At 41.5% G+C, this 27,725-nt stretch overlaps 1 protein-coding gene across 1 annotated transcript in view; it reads right to left on the minus strand.

Annotated features, from left to right (window-relative positions):
* The window catches only part of Dgki (diacylglycerol kinase iota), a 434,705-nt gene that overhangs the window by 206,077 nt on the left and 200,903 nt on the right, over positions 1-27,725 (minus strand). Inside the window, 4 exon segments of the mRNA XM_069996861.1 lie at positions 7,577-7,675; positions 8,496-8,570; positions 18,267-18,383; positions 22,675-22,746. Of these exon segments, the coding sequence (XP_069852962.1) occupies positions 7,577-7,675; positions 8,496-8,570; positions 18,267-18,383; positions 22,675-22,746 (363 nt within the window).

Consider the following 27,725-nt stretch of genomic DNA (forward strand, 5'->3'; position numbering starts at 1 on the left):
TAAGAAAATAGGAACAATATGACCATATAACCTGATGCCAAGGGAAATAAACCCCAAGGTGGGGACACAAGCGATTTTGTCTTTGTTGTTGTTCTTTTTATTGTACTTATAATGTACTATGTGATTTTTTTTGTCTCTTTGTATGTTCTTCCCCCATGATACAACCCCTGTTGTCACTGTATTTGATTCTGGTGTCCTGAATCTTGTATATACATTTTTCCTAATTAGGGGAGGGAAAGGGAAATAACAAAATGCTGAAATAAGGATACAGGATGACCCATTGTAACAATGAGATATACAAGACAGTATGTTAAAAATGAACTTTACAACTTTGTGGGAGAGGATGGGAGGCAGGGAGGGAGGAGTTGGGGACGTGGGGAGGAAAGGGATGGTAGGGGAAAAATAAAGGAAATGGACTCATTACTTTGCTTCAGTTAACTGCAACCCCTCTGTACAGTATCTTTACCATAAAAATATATATTACAAAAAGAAAATAGAAACACATTCATTGCACCTCAAATAATATATAATTATAAACGGTATAGAAATGTAGTTAAAATCATGAGCTTGGGTTCTAGATTGAGTAACTGGCCAGTGAGATGAATGCCCTTACTCCAAGCTCATTTTTTAATTTCATAAACAACAGCTTCTCTTCTTTGCATGTTGCAAGGATTTCCATGTTGCTATGTTGTTTGGTGACCACAGCACTGTGCTTGCCAGCTAACATACGTTTAGTGAATAGTAACTCTCCATTATGAGTGAAAAACCATACAGGGAACCATATAGGGAAGCCAGGAACCACCAAATTCCACATTGGTTGTCACATTCTAATGCAGGTCATTACCATCTGTGTAATATGTCATATGAGTAATATTGTTATGCGCTATTTTATTGAAATATTTTTCTACCTGAAGCAAAAGTATAGCCCAAAGTACCTATTTTCATATACATGTGCCTCACTTCATTTTTACACAACATATAAAACTCAACCTCATTTGTTAGCCCATAACCTACTTTGACCCTGTCTGTCTGTTTGTCTATTTGCCTGAATTAACTTATATCCAAGCCTTCTCTCACTCACGGACATTTGGGAAGCCTTTGAGGGAACTCTGACACTCAGAGCAACAATCATCAGGAAAACACAAAGCTTGTTGGAATGTATAAGGTGGGTTAGGCACAAGACATGGACATAGTCTCCTATATTGATTGGAACCAAAACATTCTCAAAACTGACTTTTTGTTGTTGGTGGTGGTGGTGGTCATAGGGCTTGAATTCTGGGCCTGGGCTCTGTCTCTCAGCTCTTCAGCTCAAGGCTAGTGCTCTACCACTTGAACCATAGCGCCACTTCTGGTTTTCTGGTGGTTAATTGGAGATAAAAGTCTTATGGACTTCCCTGTCCAGACTGGCTTTAAGCCATGATCCTCAGATCTCATCCTCCTGAGAGGCTAGGATTACAGGATTATAGGCATGAGCTACCAGCACCCAATTAAAACTGATTTTTTAAAACTTGCTTCATTGCATCAACCATATCAGATGACATTGAACAAGTCAGCAGAATCTCTCACCTATGCCTGCTCTTTCCTAAAACTCCCCTAAGCTTACATGTAGTAGAGGTCATATTTAAGGGTTGGCCTGGTGTAGTAGAAATTCTCTGAGGCTTGAGTCAGAGCTTGGGAACGCTTCTTGGGTTGTCAGTGACATTTCACATCTCGCAGAAATGCAGTGCCTGACGCAGAAGGGATGCCCGTCCAGGGTGCTTACGCGAATGCAGTGGATGAGTAATGACTATGGCGCTAGCACAGTAAGCAGCACAAATGGATCCTGGTAGGTGCTTGTCCCTTGCTCTTTGCTCCTTGTTCATCTATTCAGCAGTCACCCTGCATGCTGTGAAGGCTACACCATGGCAGTAATTACTGCGTTGCGGGCCCGTTGTAGGAGGCCAGAGCAGGTCTTTGTTCCTCATATCATCCAAACCTATAATCTACAAGTTCTGCCTCCTCATGTGCTTGCTATAATTTGGAGGATAACACTCTACCCTTAATTATCCTAGCTGGTCCTCCTGTGTCACCAAATGACATATCTCGCTTCCTGTCAAATACAAACACAGATTTAGAGACAATATCTCACTAAGTACTCAGCGATTTTCTTTTGCTCCACTCGGGTCTTGCTACCAAGTGGGAGCAGGGTGCTTTCAATGTTTTCTGTTGAATAGGTGACCTAAGAGCCATTTTAATGACCAACCAACTTAAAGCACATATCCTACTGACTCACTGGGAAATGAATTTTTGCAGTCGTCGATTCCTAGGGCCCTGTGTGAACGGTGCGTGTTAATTGTTACTCCTTTCTACTCAGCTGTGGCAGTGTGCATGTCACCATTTCAGCATCTCCTTTTCTGCACACTCCATGAAGTAATTAACTCCTTTCAAAAAATGTAAAAATAAAAGGCATTGAGAGGTTATTTTCCCCAACTTAAAAGATTTGACTGGATGCACCTTTCCGTCCTGCTCATTTTCAGCTCCTGTAAATTGTGTGGTCATTATCTCGTATCGCCTTTTGAGGGAGGGGTGCTATCAAGGCCTGGAAAATTGACCACTGCATGCATCTCTGGACAGTGCCATCCCCACTCTGTAGACCCCGGTCTTGGGTAGGAATGACCGACACAGCAGGGCAGAGTCATCTATCAAAACTGATATCCAGATGTGATACAGTTCCTTCCTTTAAAAGAGTAATCTTCTCTCCCAAATAGGATATTCATTCAGAAACATTATGTGCTTGAATGAAAGCATTTTTAAAGCAATCCTAGTGGGTAGAAGAATTTTTTTAAAAAAAGTCTAACTCCTACATTGGAATAAGTTCCATTCACTCTGCTGCTACAGCTAGGATAAACTACCTTTAGGGCTCTAATAGAAGTAATTCATTAGATAGAACTGAGAGGCCTGACAAATAGTAATTGGGTGGGGAAAGTGACTTCTTTCCTTTCTCAATGGCAGGAGGAAATCTACTCAGTTATACGCAACTGTCCCTCACCAGCAGGTCTCAAGCACTCTCCTAGTCATCACCTGCTATGTGGCAAATGCAAAAAGATGCAACTTCAATCCAAGACTCGGCTTGTCTATAAGTAAAAACTCTAATGCATGTTGGAGACCTAAGATCTTTATGACCACAGAATGTTATTTTTCAGACATACTACAACTGAGTATTCATCTCAACTGTCATCTCTCCAGTACTCACTCTGGAAGGGTAGGAAGCTCTGGAGGAGAATGTAACTTTCTGAAAACAGATGTGAGAGAGGAAAAAGAGCAAGAATCATTCATCCCTGCATTAGTTCCCAGAAGTCAGAAGGGAGAATGGAAAGATGAATCAGACAGAGATCATCTTGCTCTCAGAAGGAAGTCCCACCTGTTACTCATTAGGAAAAAGGTAATGACAATGACTTGGGGCTGTGGAGAAGCAATGACAAAGAGGTCCACTCACAGGACCTGAGCGCCTTCCTGAATACTGCTAGATCATTCAGCTGTATCCCTAAGTCTCAGTTCTTATAGTGGAGACCTGCTGTAGGTCATGCCAAACATGACAGTGAGAAAGTTGGAGTAATAATGTTGTAATAATATTGTCCAGACAATAAGCAAGTTGGAGTAATAGTATCAGTGGAAGAGTTTAAAGAGGTCTATACAATCCCCTAAAAAACTGTCACTTCAGTAAGTATAAGTTAAGCTCCTGCTCTGTGCCAATACTTAGATGCTCACAATCGACCAGGAAAAGGCCACATAAAGTACATTCATTCCCTGAAATGCTAGGCCAGAGACAGCCATGGGAATCCTGTGTGCTCAGAGGAGTTACGACCTCAGCACATGTCTGATACCTGAATCAAGCTTTGAAACCTGGGAAGAGCTAAGCATCTCTGTCTAGATGGAGCAGGAACAGGTTCCAGGTAAAGGCAGAAGAGGTGTGAAAGAGCTAATAGAGTGCATACCACATAAAACTATGGTCTGTAAAGTTTTATGAGCTATGACTCAGGGAGTGTTGGGAGATCAAATGGCAAAAGTGAGTTGTAGACCAACTTGTGCATGTAAAAAAGGCTGAGAAGCCATGTCTTAAAAGCAGCTAGCTAGCTAGCTAGCTAGATAGATGAGGGAAACTTGGACTAAATTTTGTCTTCTACCTTCTGTCTCTCTTCCACAAAGAGAGTCATTCAAAACTGATTTTAATTTTGTGAGGTATTAGGGATTGATCTCAGGGCTTCACACTGGCTAGGTAGAGCCTGTACCACTTGACTCTCGCTCCCCATCCTCAAAGGGGGTATTATAATCACTGACCCCAGTACCTCAAATAACTCAGATACTGACAGTCTCAGCAGCACAACCTATGTTTAGTGTTCTCGCCAGGCATCAGTGTCATCTCTCCCTTGTGCGTGTTGAAAAAGGAGACCACCCTGGTGACATCTAAAAGAAGGAATTACTAAGATGCACCTTTAGAAAGCATTGCTTCAAAGAAGGGTATAGAAGTCATCTTTGCATATCTTTGCCTCAACATTTCCTTCAAGATGTTGAAAGTTTCCCATTACACACAAAATAGACGAAGGGAAAAAAGCTGCAGGTATTCGTTTCGCCAGTAGATGGCGATATGATCCAGTTATTGAAAAACAAGACAAAAAAATTGAAGCTTAAGTTTCAGAGAAAGAAATAGAAATGTGTTCTATCTAAAAGCAGATGAGTGAGATAAGTAAATATGCAAGGGCAAAAATAATTATGTAATCATATGTGTATAATTAAAATGACAAATAAAAGGATTGTGTCCAGGAATCTACCTGGGCAGAAAGTGAGACTCTTATCTCAAAATAACCAGCAGACAAAGTGCTGGAGGTGTGGCTCAGCCATAGAGCACCACGCAGGAAGGAATAAGTAACCTACTCTCTATTACACCATGCGCAAATCCTCTAAGATCCTAATTTTTAAGACAGACTGAAAACTTAAGATCCATGGGGTTAAAACTGCTCTCCACAGACTCAATGATCTTTATCTAACCTCATTTCTAATACTTTCATATGCATGTTCCACTCATGACTTTGTCCTCAAAAGCCTTCATTTTTGTATAAGGGAATTTATTTTCCTGTTCTCCTCTTCTAGTCATACTGTTCACCTACATGAGTCTTTGCATGCACTGTGCACTAGAAATTAAACATCTCCAGAGGCAGCCAATGACATCCTGGAGCCTGTGCAGACACATGAAGAGCATTTGTGATGGTTCAAGTGACACGTGTGTCTCAAGGGCTAACTAGACTCTATTGGAGAGAATGACTAATGACTAATGACTAATTGGGGAGAAATGGTCAGGAAAGGATGGGCAGGAATTTGCCAGGGTAGAAAAGGGAAGGGGTGCAGCACCAGTTTCCCTCTTACACATAACCAAGTTTGCTCCTCTTTGATTTCACACACTTTCATGTCACCCTCTCCTTGTCTCTCTGAGGTCACTGTTTGCCTGCAGCCTGAGCCTCTCCATTTAGAACTCACAATCAGTGCATGTCACTGGAGTTATTTTCTCCATCCTCCCCTTCTGTGTCATTCACAAACAAAATATCCTTAGAAATCCACCGAGGCTTCCCTAATCTAACCTGTGCTCTCTTAAGAGAGAACCAGGAAGCAACAAGTATTCTCTCTGTCATTAATAATTTACACAGCTTGAAACAAAAATGGTCTGAATCTCAACTGGATTGTCAGTTTCTTAAAGGAGGGATGACTTAGAGGCTTCTGTATGCTCTGAGGTGGGGGGCAGAGAGGGGCAGGGAGCTTAGTATGAGTTAATAAATGTATTTTATGAATGAGCTGTTATGATGAAATATATTTAATTGTAGTTAGCATGCAGTACTCAAGTGGAGCCAATTACATTTGCTTTGCTCTGTCCATAGTTTACAACCATCTCCTCAACCCTTGAAAAGAGGAAGTATGCTCCAGGGCAAATTCAACCTCGGTTAGTAAGAAATCCATTCTTATTATTCCTCTATTGACAGTCCTAGAATCACTGTCCTTCCATTATAAAGGCCATCCTGAAGGTCATCTCTCAACAACACAGAAATGCACAATGTTAAAGATACATTGCTTGCTTATAACACATTTTCCCCTGTTCTCTACAATACTGATAAATATTTGTAACACAAAGTTATCAAGAATTTTGAGTGGAGAGAAGAAAAGAGGGATATTTAAGTCATGAGTTTTCCTAACAACTTTATTATAACTAATACATTCTGGGAAATGCCATTGTCATTTGTAATAATAACATCATTTGAACTATTGGGTCAATCCTAAGTGTAACTTTTTTCTTACTATGGGACAACTATATAGTTTCAAATATCTACTTATATATTGTAAGTTTTCAAGGAATCTGGCCTCAAAAAGTAAAATGTACATTTAATGTACAGAAATACATTTTACATCTAAATATATGAAATTAATAGAAAAATAAAGCCTATAGAAGGGGTATAAGAAATCTGAGAAAGTGGGAAGAAAATTAGATGTAAAATGAAAACCCAGATTTTGAAGAAAAAAAAAATCTGTCCTCGCAGAGCATTGTCACTGGAGGTTTGCCACTAAACTCAAAGTTTATTTAGTTTATAATTTAAACTTTTATATTTCCTTTTGCTAACTAAGGTATTAACTACACTCAAGGATTTAGGCAGGAACCAAATGCAATCCTTAGAAGCTGGCATTTTCTCCAGCTTGATAGGATATGTTCATGACTTCTATGATTGATGAGTCAGTCACCTACAAAAGTAGGTGAGCCTAAAACAGGGTGCCAGTGGCTCACCCCTGTAATCCTAGCTACTCAAGAGGCTGTGATCTGAGGATCACAGTTCAAAGCCAGCCCGAATACAAAAACTAGTGAGACTTTTCTCTCCAATTAACTACCAAAAACCTAGAAATAGAGCTGTAGTGGTAGAGGGCCAACCTTGAGGGAAAATCCTATGGGGCAATGGCGCAGTCCTGAGTTCAAGCCCCAGCAGCAGCACACAAAGAAATCAAATCTAAATTGAAATGCAAAGAAACGAAGATAAGTAGGTGAAGAAATTTCTAGGAAGCTTGGGTGCTAGTGGCTCACACCTATAATTCTAGTTACTCTGGAGGCTGAGATCTGTGGATTGTGGTTCGAAGTCAGCCTAGGCAACAGACTCTTACCTCCAATTAACTACCAGAAAACTAGAAATGGAGCTGTGGCTCAAAATGGTAGCACTCTAGCCTTGAGCAAAAGAGCTCAGGCCCTGAGTTCAAGTCTCACAACCAACAAAAGAAACTACTAAGAATTGAGAATCCCTGAACTATATTAGCTAAGAGAAATTCTGGAACGATTGCCTTGAAGATCAGGACAGAAGAGTTAAGCACTTAGGTTTTGGAAGGCCCTCCGGTCCCATTTAACATAGAAGCTGAGCGATAAACTGCAGAACTTCTAGGCTTTGCCTTGTCCAGCAGAGCAATCGCCTTGTCCTGGGAAATTCCAATGCTCCTAGTGGAATAACTTCCCGTGGTGCCAGGAATTGTGTTTTCAAGAAATCATCAACTGTTCACCCTGTTCGGGGTGACTCACCTGGTTCCCTCCGCTCTTGGGGTTCACAAACACAAGCAAAGGTTTCATGAGAGGAGAGGAAATGGGCTTTATCACAAAAGGGCGCCCTTTGTTTTCCTGCTGAAAGAAAAAACAAAAAGCAGCACTATTAGGATTGACATCCCCAACAGCATGAAGACAACTCCAGTGCAAAGGAAGAGAGAGCCACCATCACCACCACCCCTGCCCAAACCCTGTACCTTGGCAGAGTCTGACCTGCGGGCCTAATTGTGAGGTACATGACACATACAAGTGTGTCTATGCTTCTCATTGGTCGTCCATGACCCATCTATTAATAATTTTGTATGGTTCTAATGATATTATAAAATGGCCCTTGGTAGGAAAAAAAAAGTTCCCCACCCAGTGTGAGATATCCATATAACTTGAAGCAAAGTATCTCAAACCATAATTTGCTCCAGAGAGGTAGATCATTCCTTTGATTTTTATTCTGTGTACTCTAAGAATTCTAGAAGTGCTAGTGATTCATCATCATCATCATCATCATCATCATCATCATCACCATCTTTTCTTAATATATTTATTTTTAAGTCCAAAACACCTTTTAAACATCACAATGATAGTCATCATTATCTTAAGCTACATTGCTTCATCGTCATCATCTTCAGGGTAACATTTCCAGGCAAAGACAAATGTTCATTTTTTGTTTTTAAAGCAAATGTTCTGACTCCAAAGGAGCAGAAGTGGGGTTGGTGATTGGTTGATCTAGTTAGTCCATCATCAGTAAGTTATTCCGAACAGCAGGAAATGAGGTGTGGCTGGAGGGCAGTAAAAGAACCAACCGGGATAGGAGATACCCTAGGAAAGCACTAAGCCTGGGCCAGGTGCCTGAGCTAGAATCGATTAGGAAAAAGAAGCTGCACCCCCACTCAGAAACACTTACTTCTGTCCCCCTTTTGCTGGCTTTCCTTTTAAAGCTGGTTCTCTTCTTCTTCCGATTGGAGGCCTTCAGGGAGTTCTGTAGGGAGAGAAGGCAGCGCCTGAGCCCCGGGAGGCCGAGGGCTGGGAAGCACCATGCAGAACCAGGTAGGAGATGACGGCAGCGCATGCTGATGCGGCGTGCTGCTCATGCTTTGACACTGCCAAGCCACTCTGATGGGGAAGCCACACACAGAAACCAGTGCTTCGGAGTGAGCGACTGACTCCCCGCCCCGGACAGGGCAGGGGGTTAGAGGCCAGAGGCTCTCATGGACTCACATGACAACACATGGTATACCTGCCAACCCTCCCAGTAAAAATGGAAGAATCCCAAATTCTCTGAGGGGCTCCAGTCTCCCGCCCAACCAGGTCCGTCTCCCGCCCAACCAAGTTCAAGTTCATCTCCTGGTATGGAGATCACCTATGTGGAAATGTAAAAAAGGAGGCCATTTTTTTCATGTTTTTCTTTTAAGTCTTTTCCTTGCTTTTTCTTTACTTTTTTTTCTTTTACAATTTGTTTTTAACTAGTCTCTTATAGTCATAGTTATGAAGTGAATCCTGATTCCAACGGAACTTCACAGTCTAAGATCTCAGCAGTGATTCTAACTTCTTCAATGCGGGGCTCTGACTCACCTGGAGTTATTTGTAAGAGTGGAGTGGCAGTCATTTTCCTTTCTTTCTCTCTGTTTAAAGGCTCATGGAATTTTAAAAGTCTTCCCTCTCCTACCAGTCTTGACTTTTTCTTCTCAGGGAAGTATCTCAGACTTGTTGCAATACAGGGACCCTCAAATTCACTTTCTCTTCCTAGGGATTTTTATGAACCACAATTTTGTGACTAAATCAGACTAGCCATTGACTCCGTATTTGCTACAGATGCTGAGAAACACTCACAGCTGACTGGTTGGAGACAAGACAAAAATCAGGTTTAATTAGAAGACTCAATAATTAATCAGAGTGCATCTTCACAACGCAAAGACAGTACTGACCATATAATAGATGTTTGCCCAAGTTCAAAGCCTGAAATGCAGAATTCTTAACTTAGAAGTTTATATATGAACACACACTTGTATGGTTTAAGCAGTTAAAAGTTTTCAAAATAATCTGAAGAAATCTGAACATCACACCTTCAACTTCTTAGGATTGTTTTTTAGAGCATTCAAATAAAATTTCATCTAGATTACATAAGCTAAGGTGCAAAATTAACAAGATCCAAACTAGCTCACTTTCATTTCATTTTGACTTGGATTTAGACCCAAAACACAAAACTGAAAGTTGACTTGTGTTCACCAAGGACAAAGGAAATTTTCAAGATCCATCAAGTGACCCCAGATTTTCTTCCCCCATCAGATTAAAAGAAAACATCTTCAGAACCGCATGTTCTCTCCAGAAAAGAGATCCAGAGCTAGTGACTGCTTTCTAGCCATGGGGAGTCCCCTTCACTCACTGTGGATGATATTTCTCTTGAAGGGAATTTCTATATTTCTAGACCCTGGGGTTAAATGAGCCTTTCTTCATTCATGTTCTTGTCTCTTTTGGATTATGAAAGCATGTGCTATATTTTGACAGATTTTACTTTGTGCTGAAAGGGAAGAAAGATGATCTAGAATCTTGAAAAGTTGAATCAGCCACATGGTCTGAGAAGAAGGCCAGGAATCATCAGACTAGAAGATGAAGTATCTGTTTGTTGTCAGTGATGCTCTATGCCCTTCGCAACCATCATTATATCATAGCCTCACTCATGGACTTATGAAAGTATTCAAACCCAGACCCTGTTGAGTATGATTGCCTAATCTGTTTGTGGGTAGATCCTAAGCAAGGATACTTTCCCAAATTCCACACAGGATTGTGTCATGTAGCCCAAGGCTAGGAACTTTGGTTCAAAGGCGAGAAGAGCAAAATGTGCAGAGCACAGTGAAGCAGAAGATGGGGAGGAGAGAGCATGATCTGACAGATTTTGTGGGAATTTTGAATCTCCCTCTGATCAGCTCTTACTACCTCGGCTGAGTCTTCCAAACCACAGTCTTTTAATTTTAAGATACAGTAGCAGAACCTTACTCCCAAGACCGCTGTGATGCCTAAATGAGAACAGTATGTGAAGCAACCATTTCGCCATCCATCCCACGACATGGACTTGAATGAACGTTATTACCTCTTTCATAGCTCTTCAGCCCCAACACCTATCATACATGCTTGGTGTGCGGGAATGTATTAGAATCATCATTGAAACAAGAGGTAAATAGAATTAGAGTCCACACCACTTCCTGAGCCTCTTCTGATTTGCAATGGATGCTCAGAAGTGAGTAATGCCCCTAACTTCTTTCTAGTTTTAGCTTAGTTGGTGCGAAGAACAATGCAGGAAGACCAAATCCTTGCAGGAACACCCTGTAGACTTTACTTCTTGACAAGACTCAAGCATTCAACTCTAAGACATAGATCTGCTGGATCAGGCCAAGATGATAAGGAAGTTTCTTAAACTAGTCTGATCACAGAACCATCAGCAGATGGTTCTGCTGACTGAGCACACTTGGGAAACAGAAAAACACATCAAACATGAGGTTTGACATCTGAAAACAGGATAAAAGGGACTCAGCTCTAATTGAGAACAGACACACAACAGTCTTTTTAAGCACGGATACAGAGAATACAAATGCTTCTTAGGCTTATCGAGACAAACACACCCGAGGCATTTCTGTGGCTGGCAGAACAAATAAGGCAGAAAGACAAACACAGGGGCTGACTTCCAGTACCTGGGCACAGCAACAGCCCTAGGGATGGTCTAACAGGGACAGAAAATAGTCCAGAATTTCCCAGCATGCCTCACAATTCCTGAGGCTCCCTTCCCTTTGTGTAAATGGATGACTGTCTGACTATGTGATTTCCTTTAGAGGGTAGCATGATTCAGTGAGGAACAGATAACATGAAGGAAGTCTTGATATGACTCTCGGGCTTGATTAAACTACCATCACTCATCTACACTCATCTATCACTGTCCTGCCTGAGCTGGCAGTGTGTGTGCATTCAACAATGTAGTGTGAATGCAACAATGCAAGAGCGGGGCTGGGAAGGTGGCTTAGTGGTAGAGTGCCTGCCTTGCATGCATGAAGCCCTGGGTTCGATTCCTTGGTACCACATACACAGAAAAAGCCAAAAGTGGTGCTGTGGCTCAAGTGGTAGAGTGCTACCCTTGAGCAAAAACAAGGGACAATGCCCAGGCCTTGAGTTCAAACCCCAGGACTGGCAAAAATAAAAAATAGAAGAAAAAAAAAAAAAACACAAGAGAATGGGAAGAAATGTTTGGGAAGGCTTGTTGGTGATAGAATGGAGGAACTTTTCTACTTGTCAAATATTCCCAAAACATCAAGGGCAGCCAACTCAATAACTCAAAGGATTTCCTGGGCAAGATCAATAGTGGTTTTTGTATCTTTCTGATTTCAGTAGAAGTTACTTGTATATTTTGTGCCTGCTCCTTTTGTGTGTGAAAGATCTAAGAAAAGATAAAAAGTCTTCTGTTTTCTTGGACCAGAAAGCCAGGACAATTTCACCTTGCCTAGAAGTAATCCTATCAACAAAACCCTTTTTCGTAGTCATGGCTCCTTCCTAGGCTGTTAGGCAATACTTATGGATGAATCACTCAACGGTGCATGAAACTTTAGCTCTTGCTACTCTTGAGGGATTTTTTTTTTCCTGGTTATGGGATCACAGACAGCTGGTTGAAATAACAGGTCTCAAAACAAAAGATAAAGCATTTTACCATCTCAAAGGACGTCTTCCCACAAAATGATGTACAAAACTCAAAACGCTGACAGTGTAGGAGACTGGGACATGGAAACCAGGATTGAGAAGCTTTCCCGCTATGGCCCCTGCCGCCCACTGCCACAAAGGGGGTCCTCTGAATGAGTGAACAGAAGAATAAAGAACACTTACCCCAGACATCAAGGGCACAGTCTTAAGAGCTCCAGGTAGCCATATTTAGCTACATCACAAGAACTGAATGACCTTTAGAATTCACTAAAGGAAATGGCTGGGCAATTTTTGAGTGATATCTGTTAGCCATTGCATAAAGTTATCTATTTTATGCAGGTCCTTAGGAATTTAAGATTATCCAAATAATAAGATTTTTTTAATATAAAAGACTATTATGCTGGTGCCAGTGGCTCACACCTGTAAGCCTACCTACTCAGGGGGCTGAGATCTGAGGATCCTCGTTTGAAGCAAGCCCAGGCAGGAAAGTCCATGAGACTCTTATCTCCAATAAACTCAAAAAAGCCAGAAGTGACACTGTGGCTCAAGTGGTAGAAATCTTGCCTTGGGCAGAAGAAGCTCAGAGACAACACCTAGGTCCAGAGTTCAAGCCCCAGGACTGGCAAAAAAAAAAAGCTAGCATGCACAAAGTTCATTCACAGTTAGGAAGAGATGGACATTGCACTGCTCATCAGTAGATGATTAAAAACAATACAAACATTTATGGGTAGTGATAAGACTAAGTAAACTATGACCACCCATAATATAGGATATACAAAGAGATTAAAAATGACTTGTCTGTATGATCCACTAGACACGATTGTCCAACATTTCTTTTTCTTTACTTAGCAACTTTGGAGGCAATCTGTTTAGATTGGTGTCAGATTAAATACACATGACCCTACAGTCACTTTGCATTATTTTTAAGGTTCTTTCCCTAGTAAAATTCCATAAGGATACATCATAGAAAGATATGGGAGATTCTTAAACATTTAAACATTGATGAAAAGCGACTATTTCATCTGAAAAGTTTGTTTTTTACAGAGAAAATATTTTATGTATTACTCATTCCAAATTAAAGGCTCAACTACAAGCCTGGGTGTTATTATCCTGTCAAAGGAAACATATGGTTCTGACTCAGTGTTAGGAAGTCTCTGTATTGGGGACTTTAATCAGGAAAACGACTGTTTCATGATCTTTCCAGAAGTCTGTAGAACCCATTGAAATAAGTGGAGAAGCTACAGAACTGTGACAGCGTGGAAGAGTCAGTGGCCCAAGTGTGAATAATTTTTTTTCCCCCGCAATAGATCCAGTCTTACACTGTGACACTTCTGTGAAAGTTTTGTCAGCCTTGTCTTCCACAACCCTACCCTGAGAAGAACTCACATGCTGTGGGTCTCTCTCCATCAGCTCAAAGTGTATGAACTGGGGTTTGAGTATCTTTCACACTGTTCATTCGATCAAAATATTCTCCTCTAATATGCTTCTTTCAGGGAAGAAACACTGATGCCTGTAACTTTATGAATAAGTTGGATCTTAAAATATGTCAACAGACTGGGCACCAGTGACTCACACCAGTAATCCTAGCTGATCAGGAGACTGAGATCTGAGGATCACTGTTCAAAGCCACCCCAGGCAGAAAAGTCCATGAGACTCTTATCTCCAATTAACTGCTAGAAAACTGAAAGTGGCACTGTGGCTCAAGTGTTGTTGGTGGTCGTGGGGCTTGAACTCTGGGCCTAGGTGCTGTCTCTGCGCTCTTCAGTTCAAGGCAAGCACTCTGCTCCTTGAGCCACAGCACCACTTCCGGCTTTCTAGTGGTTTATTGGAGATAAGAGTCTCACGGACTTTCCTGCCCGGGCTGGCTTTGAACCGGGATCCTCAGATCTCAGCCTACTGAGTAGCTAGGATTACAGGCATGAGCCATGGGAACCTGGCTCATTTGAATTCTTTAAAAGTCATCTGTGTATATTCAACCCTTTTGTAACTTCTAGTAATTTCTTTTTCTAACTAATGAAAATCACCCAACCTACCCTTGTTTTACACAGCTCCCACTATGGCTGCTCCAGGAGTCTTGAGTGACTCCAAGCTAGCCAAGTTATAAGGGATGGAAAGGATGTCATCTTACTCTGTCTCTTTATGAGACCCTTTTCCTGACAGTACTTCCTTATCTGACGTGCTACTTTCTGCCATTTCAGTCATCCACAACCAACTCTGGTTTGAAAATATTAAATGGAAATATTAAATGGAAATGCCTGGCGCCAGTGGCTCACACCTGTAATCCTAGCTACACAGGAGGCTGAGCTCTGAGGATCACAGTTCAAAGCCAGCCCGGGCAGGAAAGTCCATGAAAGTCTTATCTCCAATAAACCACCAGAAAACTGGAAGTGGTGCTGTAGCTCAAGTGGTAGAGTGCTAGCCTTGAGCTGAAGAATGTAGAGACAGCACCTAGGCCCAGAGTTCAAGCCCCAGGACCAACAACAACAAAAAAACAAAACAACAACTAAAAAATTTCTGATTTTTAAACAACTTTTATCACATGATATCATCATAGTTGTTTTATTATAGATTTTTTTTTTTGGGGGGGGGGTCCGGTCATGGGGCCTGAACTCTGGGCCTGGGCACTGTCCCTCAGCTCTTCAGCTCAAGGCTAGCGCTCTACCACTGGAGCCACAGCGCCACTTCTGGCTTTTTTCTTTTTGCTTATGTGGTGCTGAGGAATCGAACCCAGGGCCTCAGGCGTGCAAGGCAAGCACTCTATCACTGAGCCACCTTCCCAGCCCCCTATTATTGATTGCTATTACTCTCTTTTTGTGCCTAATCTGTAAATTAAACTATCATGGGAAAATATATATATATATGAATAAATCATAGTATACATGGGGTTTAGCCCAATCCATGGATTTGGGCATTTATAGAATATCTCTAAGGGAATTACTATCTGATCAACTAGATTTTATTTACTTCACTTTAGAGTTGTTTTGACCTGAACATCTAAATACAGCTGGCTTTAGTTAATAATCAATCTTCACTGCTCCCAATATGTTCTGTCAGCTTACATGGCCCGTCCTCATTTCTCCTCCTAACGACCCTGACCCACATTCTTCCAGGTCAAGAGTGAATGGCATGTTTTCCATTTGGCCTCCTGATCCCCACAACTGAATTCCTCACTCATGTTTTATATTTCCACAGTGTGTCTCTGTCGTGGGTGGCACTGGCCACTGAGGAAGTAGATAGATACTTTCTAGTCAACACAGCTGAACCGAACTCTCTACATCTTTGCTCTCCCCCTCTTATGTGTATATATCCCAAGGATGCATAGTTTATCAAGAAGTAAGGCAAGAAGCCACTATCCACAGGTACTCTGCTCACTGACTTCCATAGTTCTTCCTACATTCTAGGAGAATGTTCTTTGTAGAAGGAAAGCTCATCTGATTATCTTTAGATATTATATGCCATATAACAGCATCTTTGGACATGGCTAATTATTTACTTAATTTAGGATATCATTAGTATTTATTTTTGAAGCAGTGTAATAGAACATAAAAATACATGGATATAGATATACAGAATAAGTACATAAAATCTCAAAGCTTTCTGAAAAGACATTTTACACTGCCTTATCTACTTTCCAAATTCTCTTTTTCTAAGTTATTCAAAGTCTCTAATGAATTATCTACTATTAGTACCTCCAAGTTCTTGCTAATAGCTGGCTAATTAATTTTTACCCTCTATAAACCATAGCTTTGACTATTAACTACCACTCATAAGCTCAAGGACTTTTCACAATACCTATCTATCATTTTTTTCATTGTCTACAGATCTCAGTGTTAATAACTGCTCTATTTTTCTTTCCATTTGTTTAATAATGAAACTCTGCTAACAGTTCACTCCCTATTTGGCAGGACTCTAATCCTTTTTCACTAGGTCATCTTACAAACTTTTGCTAGGTTTTCCTTCTGAAACACTTTGTGTGTGTGTGTGTGTGTGTGTGTGTGTGTGTGTGTGTGTGCGCGCACACTTGCGCACGCACGCCCACACATGTGCACATGTGCACACACATGCCAGTCCCGGGGCTTAAACTCAGGGCCTGGGTGCTGTCTCTGACTTTTCTTTACTCAAGTCTAGTGCTCTACCACTTGAGCCACAGCTCCACTTCCAGTGTTTTTGGTGATTAATCCGAGATGAAGTCTCACAGTCCTTCCTACCCCCCACCATTTTCAATTCAATATCCTCAGAACTCAGCTTTCTTAGTAGCTAGGATTACAGGTGTGAGCCACCAGCACCCAGCTCAAAACACTATTTTCATTCTCTCATTCCTTTTCCTGAAGGAAACCTACTACTTAAGGATAAAAGAACATCATCCATAGTCACTCTACAGTCAGGCCTCTCCACAAACTTTCCACCTCAATCCAGCTTGGCCAGCAGGCCCAGGAGTGAGATTTGGGACAATGTACCCTTACTCACCCCATTGTCCCTCCTGTTACTCTGTCTCCTTTCCATCTTACTAAATGCACCATTTTTTGAAATGCAGAATAAAACCCAGCTCCCCACACAGCTTCCTCAGCCTCCCCTTCAGACAACTCCCCCCAGCCCTTCAGAACAATGCCCACACGTGCTATCACCGGGTGTATAGACCATCTGATACAATCTAGGCTTTCAGTCCACAGATTCTGATTTAACTGAATAATTACGTGATGTGATAAAAAGTCTTGGAAACATTACTAAATTGTTGGAAAAAATAAAAGATCTGGGGGCCTGGTTCAAGTGATAGAGCTCCTGCCTAGCAAATACCAAGTACTGAGTTCAAACCTCAGTACTGTCAAAAAAAAAAAAGAAACATTAAAGAGATTTTTAAAAAATGGAGTCTAGTACTCCTGAGTTTCAGACAACAGAATGTATATATAATTGGGTCTGTCACCTTGGGTGACTCATTTCACACATCTTAGCATTTAATTCTAAAATGTAAAAGGAAAGATTTTAAAATGTAGATGCCATATTTGCCCAGTGCAGGGAGGCGGGTGGGGGCGGGGGGGGGGGAAATCTTTCAAAGACCTCCCTGGATTATAAACAGGAAGAATATTCCTATATATTACTAATCAACAGAGATTAACTATATGAGGCACATATAACAAAATAGTATCTTTGACACACGAGTTTTTAAATAAAACTGAGTCAATAAGAATAGATCACATGATGACTTCAGATGCCACAGGAAGTTTAAACTATCCTATCTTTAAAGATACCATATTCATGAATACTTCCTATAGTACCCACATCCTAGAAATAAATGATCTCTCTCTCTTTCTCCTCACATAGTGCTGGAGGTCTGTCAGCCCATAACCTAGCACTAACAGTCTCAGATGTACAACACAAAGGAAGAAAGCTTCTAGCTAAGGTTATGACCTTGTCAAGAAACCACTCTGGTTTTCAGAATGAGACGGAGGCTATGAACATCACTGGAAATACACTCAGGAGAATGAGGATAGAAGAGATATACTCAGAGACAGAATTCAGCTTTGCCTAAAGGAAAGTGTTGCTCTGTGAGCAAGCAGGAAGACTGCAACTTGGTATGTCTTTCTGGTTGAATGTGGAAGAAATCATAACCAAACCATGAAGCCTGCACCGCCTGCCCTCAGTGGGCTTCCTGGGGACCCCCAGGCTGGAAGAGAAGAGAGATGTGTACCACAATGCAGTGGGACTGCAGAGAGCCGCCAGCAAGGACAGTGTGATTAGCTCATGAGTGGGAGGACACATTCTTGACCTGGAACTTGGATTTCCTGAGGAAGGGGAGGCCGGTGTCAGGGGGGTGGGCCCACCTGTCACAGTCCAGTGCTGGGCCAATGGGCTGATTTTGGAAGCTAAGCATGGGACCTAGGGGATGAGGAAGCAGAGGATGGAGGAACCCTAGGATTGGTCAGGTGAAGTAAAAGCAAGTTGCAGTAGTTACTTTTTCTTGGTAGGAGCCCAACAGCAACAGGGTCCTGGCAGTTACCTGAGGTTTCTTCACCTTAATGATCCAGGTGGGCGGGACAATAACAGCAGCGTGGGCCCCCAGGGAGCAGGGTTCTTCTATGTGATGCAGCATGAAGCAGGTCACCTTATTGTGAAACTAAAGAGAAAAACAGGCTCATAAGCAACTCTGGGCCAGAGGTAACGCTATAGCCATCAGGAGTAGGTACAGATACACACTTTGCACATGCATAAACACACGCTCTCTCTCTCTGTCTCTCTGTCTCTCTCTCTCTGTCTCTCTGTCTCTCTGTCTCTCTCTCACACACACACATACACACACAAACACAGAATCACTAAGAACATATGCTTCTCATCATCAACCAGTCAGCCCCAGGAGCTCAGAGATCAGATGCTCAGATACCTAACTCAAGCCCAGTACACACCTCTTCCAACTACTAACAAGAAATCCATACAGCATTGTACTCATAAGCTGACCTATTGAATTAAAACTCTTTTTGTGCAACTGCCTAAAGATTAAAAAAGAAAAGAAAAAGCAAGAAAGATATTCATATAGCAGGCTGAGGCTCACTAAAACCTTCTATTTAATAGAATATTATATAAAGATTCTTGAAGGTTAATATTTTGTTGACATGGGTGGAAATGGAACAATAAACTCCCCTCTGTAGACCTAATGTAAGCTGATTTTATATATAATTATGTACAATTAAAGATATAAATAAATAAAATCAAATACAAATAAGTATAATAATTATATATGTGCATATATGTATGTATGGAGGGTCTAGGACAGTTCTATTAATCCTAATTTTGCACAGTTCTATTCATCCTAATTGTTGCACTTGTGCTGATTACAGACTGAGCTGATTAAGGATAATATTGAAAAGAAAAGAAAGACAAGCTAACAGGGAGTTCCCATTCTTGGCCTTTCCTTTGCCTATCATTGATGTATATTCTCCCAGGTTGTCTTCTCAGTTTAGGAAAGCCAGGAAAAGAGACTCTTCTAGAAAGCTGTTAATCCGGAGATAGCAAAGTACGAAGAGCTTACTTCTGCTGGATTTGCCTAGAGTCTTTAAGAAAGCTAAAGTGATCCTATTATGCCTGGCATGTCTGAAGAGGTTTGTTTTCTTGCTTTTTAAATGAAGGAAGGAGGGGTAGAGGAATAAGCCCAGGAGTCCCTCAGTGTGAAAGGCTGAGGGGTGATCCCAGCTGGTAGTCCAGTCACCTGGTAACTACAAAGTGATAGCGACATGCAGTGAAATTTGTTTTCTAATGAACATAAAACCAACATCATACAATAATAAGGAGCTTTAAATCTTAATCATAGTGATTTTTTTAATTTACTACTTGGATTACACTTATTTGTGAGCATGTAATTTATCATTTTAACTAAGACAATTTCAGAAAGAAGGAGATGACTGATAACAACTATGTTGGAATGACAGAAGTAAATTAGGACTCTCTCCCTCTCTCTCTCTGTCTCTCTATCTGAAAAGCTGGCAAATATGATCACCCTAATTTTATTATATGACATCCATCAGGACTTTGTTTTCCTTTCTGTATATCTTCAAGATATGGAGGGGCTAATTAGTAATCAGCCAACTAAGGATAATTTACTGATAAAATAATTAGGAATTCTCCCTGCTAACAGTTACTTATGTTCTGCAAACAATTATATCAGAAAAACACCATACTCGAAGAATGTTGTTTGAATATCTATTTTCCCAATTGATTATTTTTTTAACAATTCAAATCAACATAGTGCATAGATCTTGCATTTCTAAAAGGGGAAAAGTCTTAGATTATCATGCTTGATAGACTGGAGATTATCTAAGACTCAAATGTATGAAATCCATCTCACAACCCAGAGTTCTTTCTCCTAAACCACAGAGGCTCACTTTTTTTATTTCCTATCAAATACCTTAGAAGGATCACCTACCCTGCTAAAACTGTATCTCTGCTACTGTTATTTGTGGCAAAATAGTTCCTATTTATATTCATTGCAAAATCAATATAAGAAATCAGGAAATTTAAGAACACTGTGACCTAATAGTCAAGTGGATGGTGGGGGAGGGGTTGTAGAGACTCAATTGGACTACAGATGAAGGGATCACACATGATCACTGTAAAGTGGGGTTAAGTAATAAACCCTAAATAAATCAAGTGACTTTGGTCTGCTGACTAAATGGAGTAAATACAGCCTATCCAAGAAAGCCCGCCCACCATGCCATCCTACCAATGGGCGTCATCAGGCCAGGGAAACCAACAGCACAGACATCATTAGGGATCAGATGAAGAATTGCCTTGATGACTCAGATTGTCAGTGGAGAGACTTAAGCCTGTAATCTAGCTATTTTGGAGGCAGAGATCAGGGGAGATTATGGTTCCTGGCCAGCTGGAAGAAAGAGAATGAGAAAGAAGGAAAGAGAGTGATAAGGAAAGAGAGAGAAAGAAAGAAAGGAAGAGAGAGAGAAAGGAAGGAAAGAAGGAAGGAAGGAAGGAGGGAAGGAGGGAGGGATGGAGGGAGGGAGGAAGAGAGAGAGAGGGGGAAGGAGGGAGGGAGGGGAAAAGGGGAGGGAAGGGAAGGGAGGAAAGAAAGAAAGAAAGAAAGAAAGAAAGAAAGAAAGAAAGAAAGAAAGAAAGAAAGAAAGAAAGAAAGAAAGAAAGAAAGAAGGGAGGGAGGGGGGAGGGAGGGAGGGAGAGAGGGAGGGAGGGAAGGAAGGAAGAAAGGAAGGAAGGAAGGAAGGAAGGAAGGAAGGTTGGTTGTGAAAACTCTATCTTGACCAATGGCTGGGAATGGTGCTATGTGGCTGTCATCCCAGGCTACAAAATACACACAATGGCTGGGTGTAGAGATGCACATATCCCTCTCATCCCAGGGACATGAGAAAGCACACATAAGAGGGTCACAGTTTAGGCTGTCATGGGAATGAAGCAAGACACTATGTCAAAAATAAACCAACTCCCAAAGGGGCCAGTCCAGTAGCTCAACTGCCCAGCAGCTTTAAGGCCCTGAGTTCAAAACTCAGTACTACCTAAAAACAAAACAAACCTTAGAATGCCTTTGTATGTGAACCAAAGCACAAAGGTTATGGGAGGGGTAACTAGTACAAAGACAACAGAGGCTAGAATAAAAAGATGGACAGATAAGCTGGGAGCACGCACTAAACTCCCCAGATGAATGAGAACCTCTCTAGTGACTGTGGGTTCTCTAAGCATGTGGAGACCTAAGGACGATATATCAGGAAGAATATAAGATAGGACCTTATAGAATTGCTACAATACAAATAGTTTTAAATGTAAAACAAGAAGGTGTCAATTGTAGCATCAGGTATCAACTGTGGCTTGTACTTGTAAGCCAACTACTTAGGAGGAAGAAATTGTAAGGACAACCTAGGGAAAATGTGTGTGACCCTATCTGACTGGAAGCATCACTCAAGTGGTAGAGTGCTTTCCTACCCAAGTACAAGGCCTTGAGTTCAAATCCCAGCATCACTAAAGGAAAAGAAGGTCACTTATGGTTGTTTCAAAGTAAATGAATTTGTTCCAGTCCCATGGCCTATGTGGCTAGTTCGATGTGATTGTGTAGAGGAATAGGGCTACCTGAAAACCCTTAATTTAGCTATGATATCATAGACTGTGCTTTTAGGTCCCCTGTGTAATAAAGGGGCAAAAAAACACCACTCCATACAGCCATTCTAAAGAGTAAGAAGAAAATCAGGCACAGTGGCACATGCTTGTAATCCCAGTATTCAGAAGGCTTGATAGCAGGAAGCTATCAAGTACAAGGCCAGCCTGAGATACATAATAAAACCTTGTCTCAAAGACAAAACTAAAAGATAGAGGTTGACTAAGAGATGAGAATAGGGGTTGGCAAGCTTTCTTTCCTTTTTCAAAACCCAGATGCTAATTATTTTAAGCCTGTCAACCGATTCCTCATCTATTAGCGCATAAAAATACTCACAGACAATATATAAACGGAAAACAGCCACAGATAACACATTGGTAACTAGGCGTGGCTGTGTTTCAATAAAACTTTATTTATAAAAATAGGTGTCAGCTATTATGTCACACCCAACTAGCATCACTGCAATGAAAACACAGGTAGAAAACCAAATAAGAAAAGGGAGTATCTTGTTTGAACAGAAGATGTATGTACTTATACGTGGGAGGGGGGATACTGATAAAATGACAGTAAGTGGGGAAATGGCCTTAGAGTCTCCTAAACAAACATTGTAAGAAAGGCTACAAATTCACTGGGCTCATGGATAATTACAATAACATCCAGACCTCACACAGGATTCAAAGCCCTTGAGCTTCCTTCTGGGCCCCCTGACAGCCTGCCACCTGCAGTCAGGGACTCAAGCAATGACGTGAGTCTATCGTGATCCTCTGTGAGCCCTTATTGCTTAATTTTATCCCAGACTTACCGCCTGCTTGCACCAGGAACAGCTGATGGCCACGATCTCTTTACTGTGGAAGGAGAACTTTTGCTGGAAACCCTGGGGTATCAGGACAAGAGACAGAGTATTTAAAACCAACTTAACTACAGCCCACACTTGCCCTCCAGAAGTTCAAAGAAGTGAAAAAGGCCAGAATCGTCACCCACTACTATTATAAAAACCAGGACTGGGAGTGGTACCTTCGGCTCTGGGCTCTCCACCTTCTGGCCACAGAATGATTTTCTATCTCTGAACCATCTGGAGTATGAGAGAGAGGAGGAACTGGTGTTTCCTACACTTTGGACTTATCTAAGCCAGCCACACAAAAAGAGTCGCTTCTAATATTTAAGTGTATTTGATGCCTTTTTATTATAAGCCAAACAACAACAACAACAAGTCATCTTGGTTCATCTGGTCCTGTAAAATAACCGTCACATGTCTCAAAGGCTCCATCCAACATTAGTATCTGAGAACCCAGAAATGGAAAATGTAAATAACAGAGAGACAATTTCTACAAGTCAGGGAGCAGTGCAGGGGTGTGGTGGTAAAATTAAATCATACCCTTCAGATTCCTGCTTCCTAAAGCAACAGTGTTTAGGTTTCATTATTCCTCACCAATAAGCAGTGGTAGAAGCCATGGAATTGCAAAAGGCCAATCCTCTTAAATGAGCATGAGGATTAACCCTTCCACCAAGAACGGAAGAGGTGATCACAGCTATTGCTGTTCTTCCATATTTACCAAAGAAAAGAATGCAGCGAATGCTCCAAGAATCCCCCCCTCCCCTCCAAAGCTCAGCCATTTCTGTCTGCCTGTTCAATCCAAGTCCAAACATGAGACGTAGAGGTAAACATTTTTTTTGTCTTTTTAATAGAGCTTTTGTAAGGCAGTCAAAAGAAAACAAAAATACATAATGGGAAGGAAAGTTATTCAAGGTACTGGCTAAATAAGGCTTCCTTTGTGAGCACAGATAATTTAAGTAGGAGCTAATTAGCATGTTATGAAACAATGTTCAATGGCATTTGGCAGAGGCCGTGGCCACCGCCAGTCTACTGCTCTTGATAGGCTCTCAAGTCTCTCTGCCCCCTTCCATTCCCTTTCCTCTTCTAGTGCCCACCATGCTATCAGAATTCTTCTTCAACCCTCGGCCTTTGGCACAGGGACATTGGCTCAATGATTGCTCAGTCATTGCTCCTCTGATCCTCCTTTTTGCCAGTACAGAAGACACAGAATCCTTAAGACATGATTTCTGAATGTCACACTCTTCTTGGATTTGGAAAAACTAACTCATCAATGACTCTTTCTCAACAGTTTAATACCTGTCATTCTCCATACAGAAAAGAGTTAACTCAGCAAGCTGAAGAATCCCTTAAGAAAAGATGCTAAAAAGGTAGGCACCTTTGGAAGGCACCTTTGAGAACTTGGACTTCAGAGTTTTTCCCCAATTCTCAGCGTAGCTAGAGTCGCTCACTGGGCCTAAATTATATGCCCCGTTTAGTTGATCACCTGCTTTCCTTCTGGGAGTCTGGAACCTCAGCATGTGCTATTAGCACTTGCATAACTCATGGGAACAAGCTTCGATTCCGCCTGGGGACTGGGTGTCTACGGAGACTGATGGGCAACATTTCAGCTGTGCCTCACCATGTACTATTGGAGGAATTCAGTGGAACCCAGGTGACTCCACTGAGGGTTTGTGCTTGGTTTCTCCCAGGCTTCATCCCATTCACAAAGCAAAGGCTCTGCATTGAAATAAGCCATGCATGAGGGCTATATGCTGAGTCCTGTGCATCTTCCTGGTAAAATGGTTGAACCTGATGTGCTCTGGCAGGTATGGGCTTCTGACAGGAACCTCTCCCTGCTTGATAACATTGCCACTGGGCCTCCTCTGGTTGAACCTGATGTGCTCTGGGGAGTATGGGCTTCTGACAGGAACCTCTCCCCTCTTGATAACATTGCCGCTGGGCCTCCTCTGTTAGGGCAGGGCCTTCTCAGGAGACATCCATGTACTAGAGCAGCACACACATAGCCACCTGTTGACCACAACACCCCACCCCCAGTTCCCAGGACCTGAGAGGCACAAGCCATCTCTCAGGAAGAATTTACAGAGAGGACACAAACTCCAATGCAGTGGAAAATGAAGGGTGGAGGGCTTTTCAAAGATGCCAAGCTCTTCAATATGAAACAACAACAAAGATGGCACCAAAGAAGCCAAAATAACTTCACACTGCAGACACCTGAAAAGTTTCCCACTGGCCCTCAAGCCACCTTTGAAGAAGCAGTAAAAGAGCTAGAGCAACCATTCTTGAAACTGTGTAGAGAAAGGAACTATCAGCTAAGAGCAAGTACACCAGAGCTGGCAGGGAATGGGGCATGTTGACCTGTCCCACCTCAGACCCCCTGTTCTACCCAGTGGTGTCTGCTCCACTTTCGAACTCATCTCCCCATTGAGAGTTCCCCCTTCACTCTTTACCACCACCAGATTAAGTGATCCCTTTTCAGTTTCTTCCTCTAGCTCCAAAGACTCAAACGGCACTTGTTTCCTCAGGGATTAACAGAATAATCCTCATCATGTAGGATTCTAGAACCATCCAGAGTCTTCCAACTAATTTTTTCCCACACCAGTCTGACACTCCTTTCTAGTAACCATTCTTGTCTATAGTGAGTCAGGTCTAATCCTTCCACATTGTTCTGACTTCTTTTCATCCATGGTTTGTTTCATGTTCTTTCCTCACCCTCAAGACAGAAAATAGAAAACTTACCATCATTTCCTATTGTATCTGAACCCACTACTCCTAATCTAAATCTAAAACACCCCAATTTACATGATCACTCCTCAATGTTTGCCTGCCATCTGTACCTCCCTATTTAGCTACTCTTTAGTACCCTGAATTGCTGATTATTTTTGCATATGTCTTCTTTCTCCAATGGGACTCGAAGGTTGCTGAAGACAGACACTATAGAGTTTTTCACAACTTAACATCAGAGGCATAGGATACCTATTCTCTTATTACTTGAACTTTCTCAGAAGGTTGCTGCTTACCACAGCATGACCCAGACATTAAACATCTCACACAAGCCACTGGAAATAGACCTTCCATGAAGCCTTTCTCTAGGCAGAAATCCAACACTTACAGTTACAGCTAACATGCAAAGATTCCAAATTTCACTTTATGTGTGTCCATATTGAAAGGCTGTGTAAGTAAAATCAATATGGTAAAGTGTGTAGAATGACAGTAGCCCTCCTGACCAAGGGAGGTACAGATTGCAGGACCAACACTGTAAAGTCATCAGGTAAATCACGGTGATTTGGGGGGATGGTTTAGATTTAGATTGGTAGCAGTGGGTTCAGATATGATAGGAAATGGTGGTAAGTTTTCTATATTATGTGTTGAGGGAAGAGCGTGGCACAAAACGTGGGTACTTACAAGGGAATAGTGAGAGCCAAGGGGAGACGGTAGAAGAATGAAGGGGAGAGGTGGGAAGAATGCAGGCAAAAACTCATTGTATATGCCACTGAACTGAGAAATACAAGGGACGGGGCGGGTTGGAGGGGGAAGATGTTTAAGTGGTGACACATATCAAGACCCACTGTATACATATGCTGCTTTGTTAATGAAAAAAATCAATACGTAACCTAAAATTAAGTAAGGAAAAGGGTAGGTTGGAGCAGTAGGTGAGAATGTTGAAAGGGGTGACATTGATCAAGATACATTGTATTCATAAATGGTTTGGTGAATGGCAACTCCTTTGTGCAGTTAAACATAATTAAAATGTTTTAAAAAAGAATATAATAGTTATGCTTTTATTCATACACAATTATAATGTGGCATAGTATATGCAATATAATATGTGCTATTTAAGAAAACTATATAACACCATAAATGTATACATTATATGCACACATGTGGAAAGGTATTTTTGTGGATTGGATCTACCATCCAGCATCTCTTCTCTATGACTCTAAAAGAGAAAGCCCTCTGGCAATTTGTGCATGGCTGAGTGGTGCTCTCCTAGGTTGTAGCTTGATTGTAGCCAGCTATATCTCTCTGGCTGAATATTGGCCTTCTAGGTTTGGAGAAAAAACAGATGCCATCTACCATAGTGCTCAAAGCCAGGCTGATGCCAGAAACAAACAACCAGGCCAAACATAACTGGGCCACTGTGCATTGTGTTTATGCAGAGTTCTGATGGATCTCTTGGAAATGAGCCTGATGGTAATCAGCTCAGCACTGGCTTTGGGACTCTACTTTGGCAGAGTCACAGCAGATTATGGATTTAGGTTATGATGTAGCAGTAGACGTAAATAGAACCGCCTCAGTGGCTTCATGGTCCCTGCTTCCAAAAACCACCTGCTAGGGAGAAATTTTGTCCAGATTCTGAAATGCAGCAAAAAGAAAGAAAGAAAGAAACCGATTCCTAATCACCCATGTTTAAACACTGGCCCGAATCTGCCATTATGGTACCAACAGATGGCCTGACTAGATTTCAAACGACTCTATGATTTTTAAGGGCTATTTTGTTCAGCCCCATCAAAGAAGAAAACAAGGATGGGAGGCCAGATGCTTTGGAGCCAACTGACTTCAGAATTTAAAATATCAAGAACATCAAGGGAAAGATCACTCTTTGGGGTCTATGATTTCCCCCCGCCCCTCTCTTTTGTCCCCAATTGAGCCTTTGGAATACAGTTTAAACAAGATTTATTCAGAACAGCTAAAATTCTGTTGCCTTTCTTTCTTCTGCAATGTAGGGCATATACCAACTGGCACACAGCCTTGGCTGAAACCAGATTTTTTTTAAAAAAAAAGCTTTATAAATAATGTTATGAAACCATTTTATTGTTTCTGTATTTAGCTGAGGTTTGAGGTGAAGGTATCTCTTGACCCTAGGCTGTTCCCTGTTTGATCTGATTTCATCCAACACAAGAGTGAATATTTTGCTCTACCCTCCAAACAACTCAATAAACTTCTCCAATATCCTCTAGCTTATATCCAAGGCTCATAAAGTGTTAGGACCAAACCAAATAATAACTTCCCTCCATTAA

Source organism: Dipodomys merriami, unplaced genomic scaffold, assembly GCF_024711535.1.
Source record: "Dipodomys merriami isolate MVZ:Mamm:240054 unplaced genomic scaffold, mDipMer1.0.p SCAF_5, whole genome shotgun sequence".
Classification (NCBI taxonomy): Eukaryota; Metazoa; Chordata; class Mammalia; order Rodentia; family Heteromyidae; genus Dipodomys; species Dipodomys merriami.